We start from the raw sequence: 21479 nt of genomic DNA, 5'->3' as shown, positions 1-21479 counted from the left end.
CCATTTTAACTTTATTGACAGCTAATATTCCCAAGTAAATTTTTTCCATTTTTTAAGGTTGTAGTAATCATGTCCGTTCTTCTTTCCTAGAAAGTATAATTTTTGAATGTGATTCCGGAGATCCTTTTCTTCTATGTGTCTGAATGCCCTCCAACAGTTATTCCAAATATTACCTTACATGAGATGAGAATGTACTGAATTTTTATGAACATATATTTCGAAGGCTATTTCTTTTCTGGTACAGATGTGTAAGATTTATTTATTTATTATACTTAGGGTATTTAGATGCACTACGGAAGAAAAGATCCCCAGAATCATATTCGAAAATATACTTTCTACAAAAGAAGAATGAATTCGATACCTAAATACTTAAAAACTAAGACAAATTGGCTTGGAAATATTACATCAGACAAGTCAATAAGGCAAAATTGAACAAGTGGGTTTCGTTACCCCTTTATCCAGGAGTTTCGGATAAAAAAAAAATAAATAAATAAATAAATAAAATAAAATAAAAAGTTGGCAATTCTTTTAGAATCAAATTTTCAGTGAAATCAGGAACAAGTTTTGAAAATTCCCTATCTGATAACACAAAGTACTACAAGGAAAAATTGTTGTTACCTCTAATTTAGTCCGCGGCTTATTTCTGCACTGAATTCTATAAAGGAATGACAAAAAAGGGTGAAAGAACAAATTAGGTACGCAAGAGGAAATGAACCTTCCGTGTCAGTTCAATCAAGGCATTTACATCAGCATACAACATTGATCAAATTATCGTACTACATTCGGGCTCCAATAACACGGAAAGGAATGTGTTTGAATCTTTCTCTATTCGGACCAAAAATTCACACTCAATTTGGACAGCAGAAAAGATGAGGGTCCTTAAGTGCGGGGGGGGGGGGAGGATTTGTCTCTAAGGAGTAAAATATTATGAGTTATGTATTTATAAAGTAGGATCGTTAGTATAAAAAAACATACACAAATTAAGCTACAAATTTATAATAACCTAGCTGAATACACCAAAATATTCTTAGTGCAACAAAACCATTGCTTGGCTTGTACAATAATCAAATAAACTATGTGGAAACTTACGCACTAATTAGTTCGAACCGTCGTCACAGCTTTCTGTACTTTCAGATCAATGAGAAACGTCAGCATTCATGATATAGGACGCGCATGAAGTAAAGAAAGACCTGATGCTTGTAAATAACTTTGATAACCCAAATACCACAATACAACGGCTATACGTGCACAACACCCCACCACCCGTGCATCAACCTTGCATTCGTAATACCAGCCACGAATTAGCGGTGAAACACCATTGTAGTATTGAATCCATGCGTTGTATATCTTGGAAGATGTGTAACGTGATTGTAGTTGGACACGAACAATATCATCGCGCTCTTGGTGAACAAATAGTTCATAAAACCCAATTCACTCAAATGCTTTTCTGTATAAGACTTGGCTTGCTTAATTTGATACAACCCAAGCGTCACGTCGTATCGCGTAAATCCTGAATGGTCAATCTTGGAAAGTCCATTGAAGTGTCAGCGAACATTTTGTGCCAAGTAGTTTTTTTTTTTCTTTCTTTCTTTCTTCAGTTTTCGAATTCTACTAATATTTGTAAATGATTAGGTTGGTTCATCACGGTTAGCATGTGTTCGGCGATGATCTCGTTTTCTGTATCACTTGAGATACGAGAAGGTCGAAAAGTATTGCTCACAGCACACATAATTCGAACAAACTCCCCACTCATGGGTATCTGTGTGTTCGGAATTACATGTCCTTGAGCTTTCCATCATTTGGTTAAACCGTAGATAGCTTCGTTTACCCACCTAATACATGCAACTAGTCGTGACTCATTCGATTCATTTGTGCTATGTTGTTTCTTGCTTTGTGAGAAATGTAACATTCTTCGAATAAGTCTCTTTTGACTCCTCAATATTTTGCACCACAGATACATCTCTACAACTTCGCACGACGTTACTACGTTACTACAGTATGAATGAAAATGAAATGAAATTTTTTATTTTTACGTCCCACGGTTATGCCGGTTAGGCTAAAGGAGACGGTGATTATGAGGAATGAATGAAATGGTGGAATGAAGAAAGTGGGAGGAAACGGGAGAACCCCGAGAAAACCCACGCACACGGTGTTTGTCCACCACCAAGTACACTTGACAGGAGCAGGGTTTGAACCCGCGACCCCATGCACCAGAGGTGAACGCTCTACCACTGAGGCACCGCGGCCCCCTTTATTACAGTGTAATATGTTCTATAATCACTGCATGGACCTTCTTTTTCTCACAAATGCAAACTCCGTGCGATCAAATCCGGTTTCGTTTGGTCTACACAGACAACTTTCTGCTACATGACGTCAATGCACCATCTACCTACTGATTTTTTTTTCTTTTAAACTATGAGCGCAATCGTGATACACTTTGTTACTTAAGTAAGAAAGTGTATCAACGTTGCGCTCATAGTTTAACAAGCACGAGATTAATGAATAATCAGCGATTTTTCGCAAAAATCCTCTAACCACTTATGTTTGGGACTCTAAAATAAACATAAACAAGGATAGCGTGCAACAAATATTTATTACGTTGTTACGTAAGTATGTTCTATATTTAACGCTGGTAATTAGAATTGTTGTAGTACTCATTTCATTTTTTTAGAGATTTTCAGAGCCAAAAAACCCCCTTATGGACCCTGATCCTTTAGATCACAGGTGAGACTGTACAATTAATAACCAAATAGAAGACTAATTTTAGAACAAAAGACATAATTTTATTCTACAGTTTGTACATATTAACAGTCAGTGTTTAGTGTATGAAGTTTGGATGAAGTCTTTTAACACTATATGTTGTCAATTAGTGCTGTCGAATTTTTGTGACACTTGCGGTTTTCGGTTTTTTTCCGAGAAAACCGGTTTTCAAAACCGAAACAATAAATGCGATTTTCAAAACGGAAACCGTAAAAGCGGTTTTCGACACCGAAACCGCAAAAGCGGATTTTCAAACTGAAACCCCAAAAGCTCTTTTCGAAAGCGAAAGCCGACCAAAACCGTGTTTGCGGTTTTATAAGCAAAACCATGTTTGTCCTTTTCAAACCAGAAACAATGTTTGCTGTTTTTAATTACGCCTTTTAACAATTGCGAAAGCATCTATCAACCGAGGCAACTGTATTGATTTATATGTGTGTTTTAACTTTTTTTTATTTTCTCCAAGATTATTATGGTAATATGTGCAGCACTGTGCGAAAGGGATAGTTCGATGGTTGTACAAGTCACAGCTAAATTAGGGTTGCCATATTTTAAAATCAGAAAAGTGAGGGATTCTAAACCGTAACTACTGATGTGAACTTGTGTGTTACAAATACTGATCTGGTATCCTTACAAGGGACATCACCCAATTGTCGGCTCCGATTTCAATGAAATTTTTCTAGCTGATAGAGAATATATATGTATTATTTGTGATGACAGAATTTTTGCCATGGTGCATGTTTTCTATTTTTTTAAAATAATTTTTAAGAGTTGTGATGTGGTTATTAGAGATTACTGCAGAAGTCCCTTACTAACCTTTGTAAACGTAGCATTAATGAAAGAACAACCGTGTAGATACATATAAGGCCTAGGGGAAAGTTGTATGGTAGGTATGGCCTTGACGGCAGCCATCTTGAAATCCGCCATTTTGAATTAAGGTCAATTTTTAAATGGGAATAGGATAATATGATACATAATTTAGGGCTAGAATTTAATCAAGAAGACAATGGTGAAGCTAGTTTTGAGATACACTTATTTGGGGAAAAGTTACAGGCATTTAATTGTTCACTTACTACGTGCGAAAGTCCCTTACCTCCGCTTCTAACCCGCTTATTAATGATAGTAAGTGGATAAAAGCTTCGGTAATACATATTATGCCTAGAGAGAAGTGATACGGTAAGGGTATCCTTGATGGCAGCCATCTTGAAATCCTCCATTTTGAATTAAAGTGAAGTTTGAAAATGAAAACCATAGAATGTGAGATCTCATTTTAATAGCAAATTTTCCCAAAAACCCTATGATATGCTTATTTTTGTTCTATAATTAACCAGTGTGAATTTAGGACTGCTTCTAATGTGCACCAAACGTCCGTTATTCGATCTTTCAAACTGGCAACACTCCTAATTTTCACCGCATGCTTTAAGATTCCAACTGGCACTCTGCAATTGTTGCCATGGTTCATGTTTTCTAAATTTATTACATTTTATTAAGAATTGCGATTTGTCAGTTCGTGAATAGTGTTGGGATAAGCATCCAGCAATCTTTCTGAATTTTGAAGACTTGCAATGTAATTATTTACTTTACACGAGAATACATGAAGAACCTATGGATCTATGTGACGTAAAGAAATACAAACGAAATTATAACAAATTGGTGTTATACGAACACAAAATTATCAGGAAATGCAGCCTACATGTTGCACAAATGGCGAACAATAAAATATTTTTAATAAATTCAACATTTAAGAAACAGCAGCAATGCTAGAAAATATCAAAGAGGCATTATATGACTGTTCCCACAACATTGTTTGTACCATGAACATAATATTAAAACAGGTAACTTGTTTATAAAGAGGTGTAACTTAATTGAGTGCCCGATCAATGCTGATTATAAATTTTACAATTATGAATCATAGACAACAATCGCTAGAAAACGAATGACTTTTTTGTCTGACTAGCTAAAAATTACCAATACAATAAAGTAATAAATATAAAACGAAACAAAAGACCCTTGATTTACACAACAATCATATTTCGGTTTTCCTTTTTGAAGTGAATTTTCATTTGATTTTTCGTCTCATCACAAGCTACGTCTTCGGTATTACCTGGATGCAAAGTTCGAGTTGTTTCGTTGGGCGATGATTCATGTCAGTAAACGAGTTTTTGAAGGGCAGGTATAGGAAACAAATAATTACATGGCAAGTCTTCAAAATTTAGAAAGATTTCTGGATGCTTATCCCAACACTATTCATAAAGTGACAAATCGCAACTCTTAAAAAATGTAATAAATTGAGAAAACACAAGCCATGGCAAGAACTGCAAAGTGCAAGTTGGAATGTTAAAACATGTGGTGAAAATTAGGAGTGTTGCCAATTTGAAAGATCGAATAATGGACGTTTGGTACACATTAGAAACAGTCCTAAATTCACACAGGTTAATTATAGAACAAAAATAAGCATACCATTGGCTTTTTGGGAAAATTTGCTATTAAAATGAGGTGTCACATTCTATGGTTTTCATTTTTCAAACTTCACTTTAATTCAAAATGGCGGATTTCAAGATGGCTGCCATCAAGGATACCCTTACCGTATCACTTTCCTCTAGGCATAATATGTATTACCGAAGCTTTTATCCACTTATTACCATTAATACGCGGGTTAGAAGCGGAAGTAAGGGACTTTCGCACGTAGTAAGTGAACAATTTAATGCCTGTAACTTTTCCCCAAATAAGTGTATCTAAAAACTAGCTTCACCATTGTCTTTCTGATTAAATTCTAGCCTGAAATTGTGTATCATATTACTCTATTCCCATTTAAAAAACTTGATCTTAATTCAAAATGGCGGATTTCAAGATGGCTGCCGTCAAGGTCATACCTACAACTTCTCCCTAGGCCTTATATGTATCTACATGGTTGTTCTTTCATTAACGCTACGGTTACAAAGGTTAGTAAGGGACTTCTGCAGTAATCTCTAATAACCACATCACAACTCTTAAAAATTATTTTAAAAAAATAGAAAACATGCACCATGGCAAAAATTCTGTCATCACAAATAATACATATATGTCCTCTATCAGCTAGAAAAATTTCATTGAAATCGGAGCCACACAATTGGGTGATGTCCCTTGTTATCATTTTTTTTTTTAATAGTTATTTCTTTGATGACACTTCCAATGTACTTTTCGGCTGCAGGGAAGCAAACTGGACCCCACCTGATTTTCATATATTTTGTAAATTAGACTACAAGGAACACGAATCTGAAGGAATTTTGACATTCCGAATTTCGGAACTCGAGACATTCGAACATAAAGTGACCACGGAAGCAAACTGGACCCCAACTGATTTTTATATATTTTGTAAACTAGACCACGAGGAACACGAATCTGAAGGAATTTTGACATTCCGAATTTCGGGAATCGAGATATTCGAGTGACCAGGGAAGCAAAAAGGACCCCATTTGATTTTTATATATTTTGTAAACTAGACGAAAATGAGCAATAATCTGAAGGAATTTTGACATTCCGACTTCCCGAACTCGAGATACTAGAACTGATACAGTAGTTTTATATACCTAGGTAGTATGCATAAAAGTAACGAAGAAAGTTCTGTCGCTTTTTGAACCATCAACTTAGAGTATCGATATATCACCTAAGACGTACCTGGAAGATCGAAAATAGTACCCATCAGTATCAACGACCTTCTGCCAACGTTCGGGATGGGCATGGATTCCTTCGCGGAAGAAGTTATCAAGTGCATTTTGCAACTCTACTACAGAGTTGAACTGGAGTCCTCTAAGGTGAGTGTCCAAGGAATGGAACAAGTGATAATCGGACGGTGCAATGTCCGGGGAGTATGGTGGATGTAATAGTGTTTCCCATCTAAGGCGTAGGATGGTGTCCCGGGTCATTCTAGTCATGTAGGGCATAGCGTTGTTCTGTAACGGGAGAACCCCTTAGCGATTGACAAGTGCTGACTCCAGGGTTTTGAGTTTTTCTTGAACACGGCTCAACTGCTGACAGTAGACAGTTGCATTGATGTTCTGCTCTGACCAGCCGGTAGCAGTTCCCGATGCACGATATCGCGAGCAGTCCACCAAACACACAGGAGGACTTTCTGCTACATTGCTGGTTTCAGCTGTTTTGGATCCGGCTCATGGGATTTTAACCAATGATGACGACGCCGTGGAGCTTCGTACAGGACCCACTTCTTATCACATGTCAACATCCTGTCCAGAAATGGCTCCTTCCTCAGACGAGACAGCAAAAAAACACAGGTGTCTGCTCGCATAGCTTTCTGGCCCGGAGACAAATCATATGGAACCCATAGACACAACTTGTAGTGCTTCCCAAGTTGATGGAGGTGCTGCCGAATGGTTTCTCCACTCACATTGAATGTTAGCCCCAGTTCCTCACATGTCTTTCCACTGTTCACCTCAATTCCTACCTGAAGATCTTCATTTTGTACATGTGTTGGTCTTCCGGCACGTGGTGCGTCTTTCGTGAGTGTTTCGTGACCGTCCTTAAACTTGCTAAACCACCCTTGCACTGTCTGCGTAATCACGACACCCTCACGAAAGGTCTGAGATATCTTCCGCCCATATTTGAACTCGTACAGCATACACGCCCTTATGACGCTCTGTGGAGGTTCCATATTCACTCCGTCCTTACACAAGTTCACGTTGTAACTGAACTGCTACAACCAGGTAGAATGTATACCCACACCAACAACTGACTTTCGCCTTATCTCCATTCTCATTCAACTCATGGTGTGAGGGCCAATTAAAAACAGACCTCCACAAAAAGCGACAGAACTTTCTTGGTTACCTTTATATATCTCACAGGACATAATATGTTTCGTATAGAGAATATTGTTTTTTTCATATAGATACATAGCGTCTATATTACACTTTAAGTTTTAATATCTCCAGTTCCGAAATTCGGAATGTCAAAATTCCTTCAGATTCGTGTTCCTCGTGGTCTAGTTTACAAAATATATAAAAATCAGTTGGAGTCCTTTTTGCTTATTACACATGCAACTCATGAAATTCAATTTGAAATCTCATCCACTTAGACTGAGATCTTTTATATTATTCTTACTCTTTCCCCTTGTTTTTAAAAATAGCACTGCCACTCTTTCTTTTGTTAACAAAAAAGCACCACCTCCATTTCTTTTTTTTAAAAAAAAAGAAAGAAAGAAAATCTAGATCGCAATATATAATTTTATTGTTGATTTGTTGCCACTCCGATAAATGTGAATGTTGTGGTTTTGCATGTGTTGACTGGTTTCTTATTGCAAGTCCCAGACCCTGCAATAGTTTATACGTGAAGGAATCACCGATCATGTTTTATTCTATATCTTTTTACTTCCCAATAGATAGCCGTGCCTCTTTGTGAGAAATTGCAACTTTTTTTTTTTATTCTGCCAATTGTAAAAGTATACTCAACAAGAATTTCCCTACACTTTAAGACATTTTAAGAAAAAATACCTTCTTTCCCCTCTGCAAATTTTTAGCATTTATTCCCTAAGCCAACCGAAATTTCCCTCCATCTGGCAAGTGTGAGTCGAAGTGGGGAAAGATTCTTTGCTGTTTTCTCGTCGTTACTTGATATTAGTGCTGTCGAATTTTTGAGATTTTCGGTTTTTGAGAAAACCGAAAACCGCAAACGCGGTTTTCAAGACCGAAACCGCAAATGCGGTTTTCGAAGCCGAAACCGCAAAAGCTGTTTTGAAAACCGAAACCGCAAAAGCTCTTTTCAAAACCGAAACCACAAAAGTGGTTTTCAAAAGCGAAACCGCAAAAGCGGATTTCAAAACCGAAACCGCAAATGCGGTTTTTAAAACCGACATTTCGGTTTTATGAAATTTCACTTTTTTCAAAAAACGTTTTCGTTTTTTTTTTTCAAAAACCGATTGCACTATTGTCAATAATGACCTGAACACACATTCAATATCCACAGTTCGCACAGTGACTGTTTCTATAACAGAAATAGATGAAATATTATAATAATTATAACAGCCAATATTGAAAGAACCTTTAGTGACAAAGTGTTTAGTGAGAAGTTAATTGTTACGTAACACGAACAAATCATACTATTGAGATTTTTTTTTTTAAGTGATTGGACACAATTTCTACCTTCTAGTGTTATAATGTATATCAATGTTTTTGTAGAATACTTGGATGTTTTTTCCTTTTGTTGCAAAAGAAAGAAAAAGTCCACTTAGTGCCTTTTACTTTACGGAGGGAGTGATGGTGTACAAGGCCCCAGCGCGGGATGAAATATAGAAGATTATTAATTATTGAACGAAACGCAATAGCAGTGGATGCAAGAGAAATTCAGTTTTGTACTAAACATGTACTCTAGAGCATCCATCAGTAATTATATTTTAAAAAACCCAAGTTTATTTCAAGCAATAATTGAATCAATCTTGAGTATATATTCTATGATCTTATCTACCTGGCCTAAGTGACTCTCAAAGCAAAACTTGTAAAATCGAGCCAAAGTGAATGAATGAAATATTATGACTAAGTGGGGCTTCAGCAGCAAGGCTATTTGTTGCCTTTACGATAAGGCAAATGGGCTACAAAGCTGCACATTAATTTTTTTTTTAAGTAAAGCTCAAATAAAGGTACTAGATACTAGAACGGAAAAAAAAAAACTATAAAAATTATAACAAAGGTCGTAAAAATACTGGAAGAACACAATACAAAATATATAACAAGAAAATAATTCAAAATGAAGCAATATTAATAAATAATAAGAAAAATTTAATAAAGAAATCTCAGAGCGCGTTAGCTATCTCAATTTCACAAACAAAATCAGATTGCGGTCACTAAAAACTACATTATATTTCAGAATCTTTCATCTGACTACGATTTTTAGGCATTCCTAAGCGTTCTCTGAGGTCTGAGTATCCACAAGAATATGTCGAATACTCAGTGAGACGATACAGTCTTCGCAATACGAACGGTAGCGTCACACTAAATAGGAATCCATAGAATGTGAATATCCAATACGCAAGCGTGTCAGGATCACTTTATCTCGGCGACTAGTGCGCAACGCTGTCTGCCAATTGCCCAAAACAGGTTTAACTGAATGTATAATTTCTTGCCCTGGTTCCACTCTGCTTACCAGTGATAGTGCATCCTTTGGAGAAATAGCTACTAAGTGTTCAAGTGCAATATCTGCCGAAGTGATGTCTTTGGTTGCTATGTCGGTACGCTTGTTTTTCCGGATGCCGACATGATCCTGCACTCAGCTAAAAACAACACAGCCCTGTTGTTGAAGATTATCTTGCAATAGGGAATGTTTACCAAAGACAATCTGTAGGCTTATAATAGCGCTTTGTGCATCAGGTCAAATAAGCACAAGACATAGTGAAAGTTGAAGAACATGGTTGAGAGAAGCTTAATTGCTGTTAGTTCAGCAGTAAATACTAAACACAGGCGGTAGGCTAAATTCTGAGTTGTCCTCGTCTACGACGAAGGCACAGCCAACAGAATTCTCACTTTTCAAACTGCTCATATAAAACGCATTAAAATCGGAGTTCTGCAACGTTCCAAACTCTTGCTGGAATTGATGAAAACATGTGTGCCGTTTGGTATGTGATGACAATCGAAGATCAAGTTTGGTGAAGTCTACTGGCATTGCGGCACAGCACTAACACGTTGCAAACAAAGACACGGCCACCCAATTTCGATGAGACTCTCGTAAGTTCGAACTACCATATGCGTGTAGTCGAGGACATTCTACATACTGGTCGTATATTTGGCCACCACACAACGGAAAGATGCATGAGTAGTCAGAAATACAACGCACACGGGCTTCACAATTTTTGAGAAGTCTCTTACGACGATAGCCTAACAGTAGTTAATTTGTTTCTGCATAAAGACTAACAGGACTAGTATGGAAAGTATTTGTAGCTGGCCAAATAAATCCCCATGTACTGAAAGTGTCAAATTGTTCAAGCGGAAAGGAACATGCAAATGAATAAGCAATACAACCACGGTTTAACTTGGATTGAATTAGACTAAAATACAATCGCAATAAACTATACGATAAGCATCCCAAGTGCGGTGGGACAGCACTCGAAGCAAGTTCATAGCTCGGAGACAAGAGTACTTAAAGATTTCAGATGTATGGTGCCCACATCAAGGCTACAATCAGACGCATCAAACCGTGTCAAAAAATGAGACGAGTGCCATTGAGATACAAATTTGGATTAACAAAGCAAGTTCGCTGGCGGCAGAAGTGCAAACACTGAGTTTTTCGGCCAGAAATCCGAAATCTTGTCTCATTCGACCAGGGAACAAGACGGTTTAAAGTAACTTGAAGCTGTCGTGTAATATCACGAAGATATCTGGAACGACAACAAATAACTACATCGTTAACATAGAGCACGCCAAGACACAGGAGATTGGATCTAAGGTAGAACACTGTTGATGGAGACAGCAAACAATGTGACATTGAGAACATTGAGTTGCCTTGGAGAACACTGTTGAAATCGCTCTGAGAGACTAGTGACCACACGCACCTTGAAGTAATGTTCATCCAGGGAGTTGTTTATAAATGGTGTCATGTGATCACGAATACCCTAGTCATATAGATGTTTCAAAATTCCGTAGCTCTAAGTTGTGTCATAAGCCTGTTCCAAATCAAAAAATATAGCAATGAGGTGCTGACGATGGAAGAAGACCTTTTGAATCTGACTTCCGAGGTAAGATTGATTGTAGTGGATCGAAGGCTACACTGAAATTTGCACAACAGAGAATTTGATTCTAAATACCAAACGAGATGCTTATTTACCATGCGCTCAAGAAGCTCACAGACACAACTCGTAAGAACAATGGGTCTGTAGCTCGTGAATGTTGTTGCGGCTTTTTCTGGTTTCAAAATTGGAAGCACCAGAGTCTCACGTCACCCAGGTGGCAACGTATTCTCCAACCAGATGCGATTATACATCTGCAACAATGGAAGCTGTGAATCTATAGAGATGTTGCGCAACATATGTAAGATGTACGATCAATTCCAGGAGCAGTGTTGAATTTGTAAGCCGTGATGGATAACAAATTACTATCTTCAGTATGGTTAAAGATTCTTCTTTGTGCAGGTGCAAAATCGATTAAACTCGACTTAATAGTGTGCGGATTCAGAGATAAAAGAAAAATGTCAGCCCGATATGTTGGCTCTCTCTATGGAGTTAGCCTCCAGAACCCGGTTTACTGGCACAGCGGACACATTAAAGAGAAAACAGTGGCCGTTTATGCAGTGAAATCGACACCAAACAGTAGTCACAGGAGTTCGACTACTGAGAGATGTTATGTAACCCCTCCAACTTCGGCGCTTCGCAGATTTTATCAGGTATCTAGGACGGGTAAGAAGAACGAGAAATTATTGAAGATCCTCGTCAGTTGGATGTCGACTAAAAGTGGCTAAAGCACGTCGACGAGTCAGCATAGCCTCACGGATATTCCCAGATCACTAAGGAACTAGTCGTTATGGGCCATCGCCTCTGCATTCTGGTATGAATCGTGCGGAGCGGCGTCGATCACAGTCTGCTCAAATAGGTCTACAGCTGTACATACGACTGCCTTTACGAAGGTGAAACTCACTGAGCTCGCGAAATGTTGACCAATCAGCACACTTGATGTTGAAGCGTCGAAGATGGTATATGAATTAATAATAGGAAGACCTTCTGTGATTACTGCCACAGAGAACAGAGAACACGATGTACTCCACGTGAAGGAACCCGCTAAGGAAACACTATACAGGGATAGGTCAATGCATGAGCAGGTACCGGATTCAGTAGAAAAGTGAGTAAGATTACCATCATTAAGAACAACTATCCCACTTTTTTACAGACGGCCACGAGTGTCAGTTTGAATAAAGCCTCATAAGCAATTGTATGAATTCAGATCTCCGACAATCAACACAGGCGGCGGCTCAAATTGATTTGTAAAATTGAATCAAATCGGCTACCAAAAAGGCTTCTATACGAGGAATACACAGTTAACAGATGGTAATCGGGCGAGGAAAGAACGCATCCATCGCAACTACTTGCACCCGGGAGTTTAAGTTAATAGACTGAGAATGAAAGTCACAGAGTACAGTAAATGCGACCATCACTAAGTGTATCACACTTGTAAATCGTGTAACAAGATAAAACAGATCACTGAGTACGCTTTGAATGAGTTTCCTGAAAGTAAATAACAGCCAGTGAATGGTCAGATATCAGTTGTTTCAATTCCTCAAGATGACCACCGAAGCCGTTAAGATTCCACTGTAGAAGCGCTATAGTTGGAAAGAGAAACATTTAAGACGAACTTTTGTTTGTGAGCCAATTATCATTCATCAGTTCGTCCTCCACCATATCCGATTTCAGTGAAATGTTGAGGATTTTGGTTTCCTCGGTAAGAGGATAGGGTTATTACGACGACGCCGAATATGATGACTTAACTTCACGCCAGCTACATGGTGAGTGACGAAGCGATGGCATTGGGTTTAGACCTTACGAACACGTTTTGGATGTTGCAGGAGATAACGCGATGGCTGGAGCTTTCGATCTCTATTCAGTGTTATTAGCTGAAAAGAGCTCAGTTTACGTGGATGTTTGAGTAGTCAGATTTCCGAACAATAGCTGCAGCAGAGGCAAACAAAACAGGAAGTGAGATTGAAATGCTCTCTTTTAGATGTTTTGTATTGGTTGCAGAAATCTCTTCAACAACCATAAGCTCTCAGATACGCATTTCTCTTTGAAAAGTTGGGCAATTCCTAGCCCAAGCAGAATAATCGCCCTCATAGTTGACAAAAGAAGGTTGGTCGCAGTCACCGCATTACAAGACGTGTTCGTTTGCCCGAAATGCTGACATTTAAAACAATAGGACTACGAATGTAAGGTCGTACTTTCAGTCGATAATGTCCAGCTTTCACGAATTCCGGGAATGTAAGCAAACTGATAATGAGAATCAGTGACTGAGTTGGAAGCAGTTAACTTGATATCTTACCTTTAATTCAAGCTACTTATACGACATGTTTGTCTGCCAGTTCAAGCTTAATCTCCTCTTCAGTGACATTCAAGAGATTCCAAAATGAAATCAAATTTCTGATTGACATTCAGTAGGCGATGAGGTTATATTGATAGGAGAAGTAGTCCAATGTTATCCAATTTAAGTACCTCGCAGTTTGATTATCATCTACCGTTTCTACTAACAAAGTGACATGCCCTAGTTTTTTATTGTCTTTAATCTCTCTCTGGCGTTATAGGTAATAACTTTATTAATAACGAAAGGGGCAAGCCTTTAATATTACTTCGACGGGAAGCTTCTGCATTGGCAACACCTTTGTCTTCTATTACAAGATAACGGACTATAAGAACCGTCATCCTTGATATTTCCACATTCTCTACTTGAGAAGTACACCCTGTTTCAAAAAGAATATATGTATTTCGAATGCATATATTTACTAAACTTTAAGACATACGAATATGAAATTTTACACATATATTCAGGTTCAAATTACAGTTTAAAGTTCAAATTACAGATGTTCAATATGTCCTCCATCAGCGACACGAACAATATTACATCGATACTCAAATTCCTCCCATACTCAAGCAAGCATGTCCCGCGTCACTGATGTTATGGCAGTACGGATCCGGTTCTTCAACTCTTCCAGGTTCTGTGGGAGTGGTGGTACATAAACGTTGTCTTTAACGAAACCCCACAGGAAGAAGTCAGAGGGTGTCAAATCCGATGACCGTGGAGGCCAGCTGAGACATGTTAAGTCGCCAGCTCCTTGACGACCAATCCAACGGTTCAGCAGAGTTTCATTCAAATATTCACGCACTTGGCGATTCCAGTGAGGGGTGCCCCATCTTGTTGATAAATGAAGTTATCTTCGTGCAGCCTCGGAAACAACCAGTTTTGTAGCATAGCGAGATACTGCTGACTGTTAACTGAGTTTCCATTAAAGAAGAGTGGGCCGTAAACAGATATCGGGATATCGCACAAAACACATTGACTTTGGGCGAATCTCGTACATGTTCAATGACTGCATGTGGGTTCTGTAGGTCCCAAATTCGAACATTTTGTTTGTTTACCTGACCACTAACACGGAAAGTCGCTTCATCACTAAACACGATGCGTTATGCAAAAGTGTTATCATTGTCAATAGCATCTAGAATCTCGTTACTAAATGCCATACATTTGCGTTTGTCATCAGGACACAGAGGTTGTAACAGCTGTAACTTGTACGGCTTCATAACCAACCGACGTCTCAAAACACACCAAATTGTTGTTGTCGGCACTTGTAACTCCCGACTGGCACGACGAGTTGATTTTGAAGGACTACGTTGGAAAGCAGTTTGAATTCGTGAAACATTTTCTTCAGGAACACGAGGGCGGCCAGGACTCTTTCCTTTACATACACATCCGGTATCTACAAACTGTCGATGCCATCTGCGAATGTTCCACCCATTCGGAGGATCTATTTGGTACCTCTACCTGAAACGTCCTTGCACTGTAATCACGGAATTGCTCTTCGCAAACTCGAGAACACAAAATGATTTCTGCTGCGGAGTAGCCATTTTAAACATATGACGGTTACCAAGCTAAAAAGACGACAACTAACATCTAGCGGCTATTAATATAAACTACACTATGTATTCGTTTCTCCAATAGCCGAGCCGGAGCGCAGCGATCGATAGTTTGGACAAAATAATTATTCGTAATACGTATATTCTTTTTGAAACAGGGTGTAATTTATCTTATTCTCGCTTGGTTTGGATTTCCAACGAGAAGGTGAGTCCAGATACGTACTTAATGACTCTTTTCCCATAAATGTAATTGATAATAAAAATTTATAAATAAAATCAGTTTGTGAACGCCGCAACTTAACACCGGGGCGCTTACAGTGAGAAGTTACGCTACTTCCCTAGCAATCCCTTGGGCACACCCTCACTAGCAGATTAGCGTAGAACCAAGTATCAAGAAAATAAGGAAAGGTGCACCAAACCACTATGTTTGTTCACAAAACACATGGCCCCGAAATAATAACGACACAAAAACAATAAAAACATGAATTAACCAAGCACAACACTTAAAAACTCAAAACAAGTACTTTGTGGTGGACAACACTGTGTGCGTGGGTTTTCTCGGGGTTCTCCCGTTTCCTCCCACTTTCTTCATTCCACCATTTCATTCATCTCTTATCATCACCGTCTCCTTTAGCCTAACCGGCATAACCGTGGGACGTAAAACTCAAAAATTTCATTTCATTTCATTTTCAAAACAAGTAACAAATAAAGGGTGCGAATTTTTTAACGTTTTATATTTTTATACATTTTTTAAAAGATTTTATATCATCATATACAAAACACTGGACTTATACAATTCCTAGAACTAAATGGTGCACCACCTCTGTCAGAGGAAGATGTCTACCGTCCATTATTACGGTCTACGTATACCGTATTAAGTCTTTCAACTACCACCCGCGAGTACGGTGGCGGTACCCGCGGTTGAGAGGGCAAGCAAGAAGAATGAGTGAAGAATGATATATGCATGATAAATGAAGCCCCACCCCCTTCCCGACGAAGACGATTCGCTACATGATGGGGAAGCACAACGTGTAATCTCACTAATCATCAGATTAATTAAATTTAGCATTAGTGACAAAGGACAAACTCACTATGAATCAGGAAACATAATAATCAAATATTACACACTATAAATAATTTTATGTTAATGATTAATGTATTGTATCGTAAATTATGAACACATTTTCAACTAACTACTTACCAAAAGAAATGAATGAATGAACAAAAGGCTGGCGACAGTTAATACAACAATTACCCATGTTATTAAAAAGAGGATTATATGTCGAACAGCGATAACACATAGGTTGTAACTCTTCACTGTCGTGGTAGGGTTTAGCACGAACCACAAGAGCAGCCAAATCAACATTCTCCTGAAATTATTTTCAGTCGTAAGAAATAACAAAATAAAAATTTCAGTCATGTTTCTAATTTTATCAAGCATTTTTAGCACAAATAAAGTGTCTGTCACTGTTATAGGCTATGAAATAAATTGCATGTATGTCAAGTAGTTATAAAATCAAGTGACGATAAAGGCAAACACATGCTTTTATTTTATCGCATTGCACTCCCTTTTCATACCATTATTTTTGGAAACTTTGACTACAAAATATTCCAAGTGCTAACAAGTGTAGCCACTCTTGTCAGTTATTGTGACAACAAAGAACTATGAGAATAAAAACAAGTCAGATATGATAAGCATCGGATGGAAAAGCACAGTGTCAGCTCACAGTAAACACTTAAGTGCAAAGAGTTAAGTGTAACTGAAATCCAATTGATACTAATGTGTATCTTTTAAGCTGCGTAACTAATAAGACTATTTCGAATCTCCGTCAATACTTTTGTCTACACAGGAAAGTGAAGATCAAGCAAATCATTATTCTGAAAGAAAACTCAGCTTTCTTCATATATATATAAGACTGAACATTCCAGAATGAAAAATGAAGAAAGCTGAGTTTTCTTTCAGAATAATGATTTGCTTGATCTTCACTCTCCTGTGTAGACAAAAGTATTGACGGAGATTCGAAATAGTCTTTATATATATATATTCAATTGGGATAATTCAGCCAGTTGAATTGATAAATACCTGGCATAATTCATTATATCTAAAGAAAACACCATGGGATCATTTCTTATAAACACGAAAGGTAGAATAACCAATTACCCCTATGAGCTCGAATCAAGCCCACAGAACTCACTAAATCTATGTAAAACTTCCAGAAAGACCAAAGTACTCCATTCCCATGCCACAAATGATTCATACACCGAAAAGAATAAAAATTTCTTTGATTTTGTCGTCTCCGTGCAACGTTTCAAAACTGTTTTGAGATATGTTTTCGGCAAATGAAAATAACTATTTTAATTCTGTAACTGTAAAAGGAAGCTGACTTCAATATGATCTAGAACTCATTCCAAATGATTCTCATTAAGGCTTCGTAGACGCATTCATGGAGCCTTACAGCACGGTTGTATTGCTTTCCGTCTAAAACTTGATAAATAAAGCAAATTGCAATTCTTTCTAATTCTACTGCTAAGTGTTTAAAAGTCCAGCTTACCAAATAAATTCTCAATATTAGAAAGTAGGTTACACACTATGTGGAAGATCCCATCATTATGAAAATACTGTCAAATTCATAGAGATGTATGTACTTAATTTCTGTTGCTTTTGAAAAATGGCCTAATCTAAACATTTTCTAAATTTAGCCTTGACTTTATTCGGTTGCATTCAGTCAATATTTCATAAACTGTTGATTTACCAGTTGCTGAGTGACTTATGGAAGGCAAATAAGCTATTGTATTTGCTTAATATTGTTCCTGACTAGTATATTAAATCTTGTCCAAGAGCTAACTATTTAATTTCCAGAGTTGCAATGCCGACTTAGAACCCAAAGTAAATTTTTCCGCTTAGATTCCGAAAACAGGCTAAAGCAAACAGGAATTCGCTGTTGTAATGTTAGGAGGCTCGATCTTTTTACTTGCAATATATTCTGGTAAAGATGAATCATGAATTACCATCTATCTCTTCTTCTTATCATCATTAAATACAGGTCTCACAGGTAAACATGAGTCTGATAATTTCTGGATTATAATGTCATTAACTCGGTGAGTTTATGGAAACATTCCGCCTCAATATTCATTGTTTACATTGAATTGCAGTGCTGCCGCGCACATCTTTGAACATTCAAATCTTGATATTTCCTGCTGTATTATTGATAGAATGTTCACAAATACATCAAACGAAAGCTAACAAATGTCTCTTTTCTCTTGTCTTAGCCGTATCTTGACCAAAGTATTTTTTCATAAAATCTTCTGTTGTCACGATTAATATAGATTAAATAAAACTTAACAGCGCTTCGAAATTCATTTTTTTTTTATTATTTTCCTCATATATTGTTCAAGATACGGCAAAATGATGAGAACGATACTTGTTGCAAATATAATGAGCTATCGTTTAAAAGAAAGAGCGTTAAAATTCGATAATTAGGAGCCGAGATATTGCCAGTTTTATAAATCGACTCAGGCACCATCTTTGATTCGACGTCATCTTGAAAAGCTACTGTTCCGAGACGGCCATCATAGTTTTTCGTGGTCCTCAGGTACTAATACAATTGTGGTTTGAAGGAAATCTGGTACCCCCAAATTATACTCACCTTACCTATATTGGCCCATAGACTATAACATCAGTGATTAGTGTGTGGCATTTGCGTTATGTGTGAGACAGTGAACTTTTTATTTCTCGGAAACGGCTTGATGAAACTGGACCAAAATGATAAATTTGGCACACATCTACTCTCTTCTGGGCCTGAGCTGGGGTTAACTTATGTGGCACAATGTGACAGCTCCTGATGGTTGTCCCGAGTTCGTAAAGGTGACGAACTACGAACTACAGTGGAATGGGACATGGTGAGTTGGTTTGACAATCGTCGTACGCTAATGAATGGATTTTTCTCAATGGCGTGTCATATGATCTCCTGGGGTGGACGGACCTTGGCTGATCTTCCGACATTTTTACAAACGGCACGAAATTTCTGGAACCAACGAGTTGCCGTGTTCCTGTTTACTGCACTTTCCCCTTTCGTATAACAAATGTTTTGGATTGCTGTCGAGGCGTTATTCCCGGTTTCGAACTCACAATGACAGTTTATATATAAGAAGTTGAACACTCAACATCACTACCGTTAAACACTGACTAAAATACTGACGAAGTGGTGGTCTCCGTATTAAATAGTTCGCTTGCCACACTACCTCTTGGACCAGTTTGATCCTATACTTACGGTCAATTATGGTGTATAAATGCGCTGCTGTTCGGATTGTGGAAATATAACAAGACTTATAACTCTCCTTTCTAAAGGGTCACGATTGTAGTGTGTGGATCCTTGGTTAGAAAGAGGCTTGGATAATCTAGGTGAAGGGTAGGAGTGAATAAATTATCTTGAGCAACGAAGCGATATGATAGACAGAATGATTTAAGGCACTCGTGCTGATTTACTGGCTAGCGTGCGCATCTTTGGCACATGGAGTTCCGTGTTTGATCTTAAAAGCCTCAGTGCTCAAAAGTATGCTATATTGCAATTCAATCAACCAATCAAGAAGGATGTTAACCAATCTATTCTCGACTATCTAAGCGCCGGAGATAGGTTATACAATATAAGTAGTCAACCGAATAACATATAATCTAGTTCTATATGTAATCTAGTCTGTGAACGATGCTTAGATTGTGCACTAGGCATTAAGAAGAAGAAAACAAAATGCTTATCGTAACGTTGTTATATTAATGTTACGTTACTGAAAAAACAGTACTGAATATGATTAATGCATCGTCTACCCGACAAGCTGCTGTGCATATAGATGGAAGAACTAAAAAAATGTTTCAAAAATGGTAACCTCGCAAGTGATTATTTAATTATAACAAGTTGAATATCAAGTAGTCTAAAAAGCATTGAGCCTTTTGCTCATGAGATGCGTTAGTATCCCAAATCTCAGGACAAATGAGTCGCAGCGTGTTAGGCCTAACGTAATTTGGCAGCTGACAGTGCAAGCTAGTAGATGTCCAAAACATGCTGGAATTCTTATAATATCAGACATAAGGTATTGCGCTCTGAGGATGAGTGAACTTTTCGCAAACCTGTGCTATGTTTTACAATTTTATTTCTATAAAGGTGCAAATGCCGCACAGACCCGTGAAGAAATTTGTGCTATTTATAGGCAAGATACGTTATCAAAAGCAACAGTTAAAAGATGGTTCAGTCCCTTTCATTCTGGAAATTTCGACGTCCAAGATGCTTTTCAAAGTGGGTGACCAACCACAAGTTGATATTCTAGAAAAATCGAACACGACCGGCATGCAATCAAGCATAACATCGCAAATTACCTAAACAAATAATGTTAAAGCATTGGAGAAAGCTGGCTACAGAAATAAGCTCGACATTTGAGCGCCTCATGTTCACACTCAAAAATTACTCGAGAGTATTTCTATTAAAACGTAACGAATTCGAGCTATTTCTGAAGCGGTTGAACATAAGTGATGAAAAGTGGATAGCACGCAATCTTTTTTAGATCGTGGTCAAAGCGAGCAGACGCTCCACAGTCTGTGACAAGGCCCATACTGACGCCCAAGAAGCTGTGCATTTTATGAGATTGGAAGGGCATCGTGATCACCAGCTGCTGCTGCCGGAGCAAAACAATAGACTAGGACCTGTACTGTCTAAAATTAGTGTGAGTACATCTAGCAAGTCAAAAGAAACGGTCAGAACTGATCAACAAAAACGACATTGACAACATGAGACCGCATAAATCTTTAACGACCTGTCAGATATTAAGGGAACTTGTCTGAGAGGTTGTAATGCACCCAAGTATAACTCGGACCTGGAACCGTCAGACTATCATTCGTTTCGGTTTTTGCGGAACTCCCTGAATGATGTTAAGTTGGTTTCAGAAGAGGCCTGTGAAAACCATGCGTCACATTTTTTTGACCTCAGAATGACGGTATCGTAGCTGCTGTGAGTCTATATATTGCTGTGGCACAGACGGTCCTACGATTCTCATAAACATCAATGTATAATTTGCCCATACAACCAGAAGTGACCTAGATGAAGTTACAGTAAGGTTCATCTGAGAAAACCCATTTCACTTTCGCTGA

At 38.0% G+C, this 21479-nt stretch overlaps 1 protein-coding gene across 1 annotated transcript in view; it reads right to left on the bottom strand.

Annotated features, from left to right (window-relative positions):
- The window catches only part of Oseg1 (intraflagellar transport protein Oseg1), a 174050-nt gene that overhangs the window by 34837 nt on the left and 117734 nt on the right, over positions 1-21479 (bottom strand). The window contains exon 23 of the mRNA XM_081765339.1: positions 16545-16713. Coding sequence (XP_081621465.1) covers positions 16545-16713 — 169 coding nt within the window. The remainder of the gene's footprint in view (positions 1-16544; positions 16714-21479) is intronic.

This window comes from Thermobia domestica, chromosome 7, assembly GCF_964235325.1.
Source record: "Thermobia domestica chromosome 7, izTheDome1.hap1.1, whole genome shotgun sequence".
Lineage (NCBI taxonomy): Eukaryota > Metazoa > Arthropoda > Insecta > Zygentoma > Lepismatidae > Thermobia > Thermobia domestica.
The sequence above is the reverse complement of the archived record's forward strand: the minus strand, read 5'-3'. Positions and strand labels throughout refer to the sequence as shown.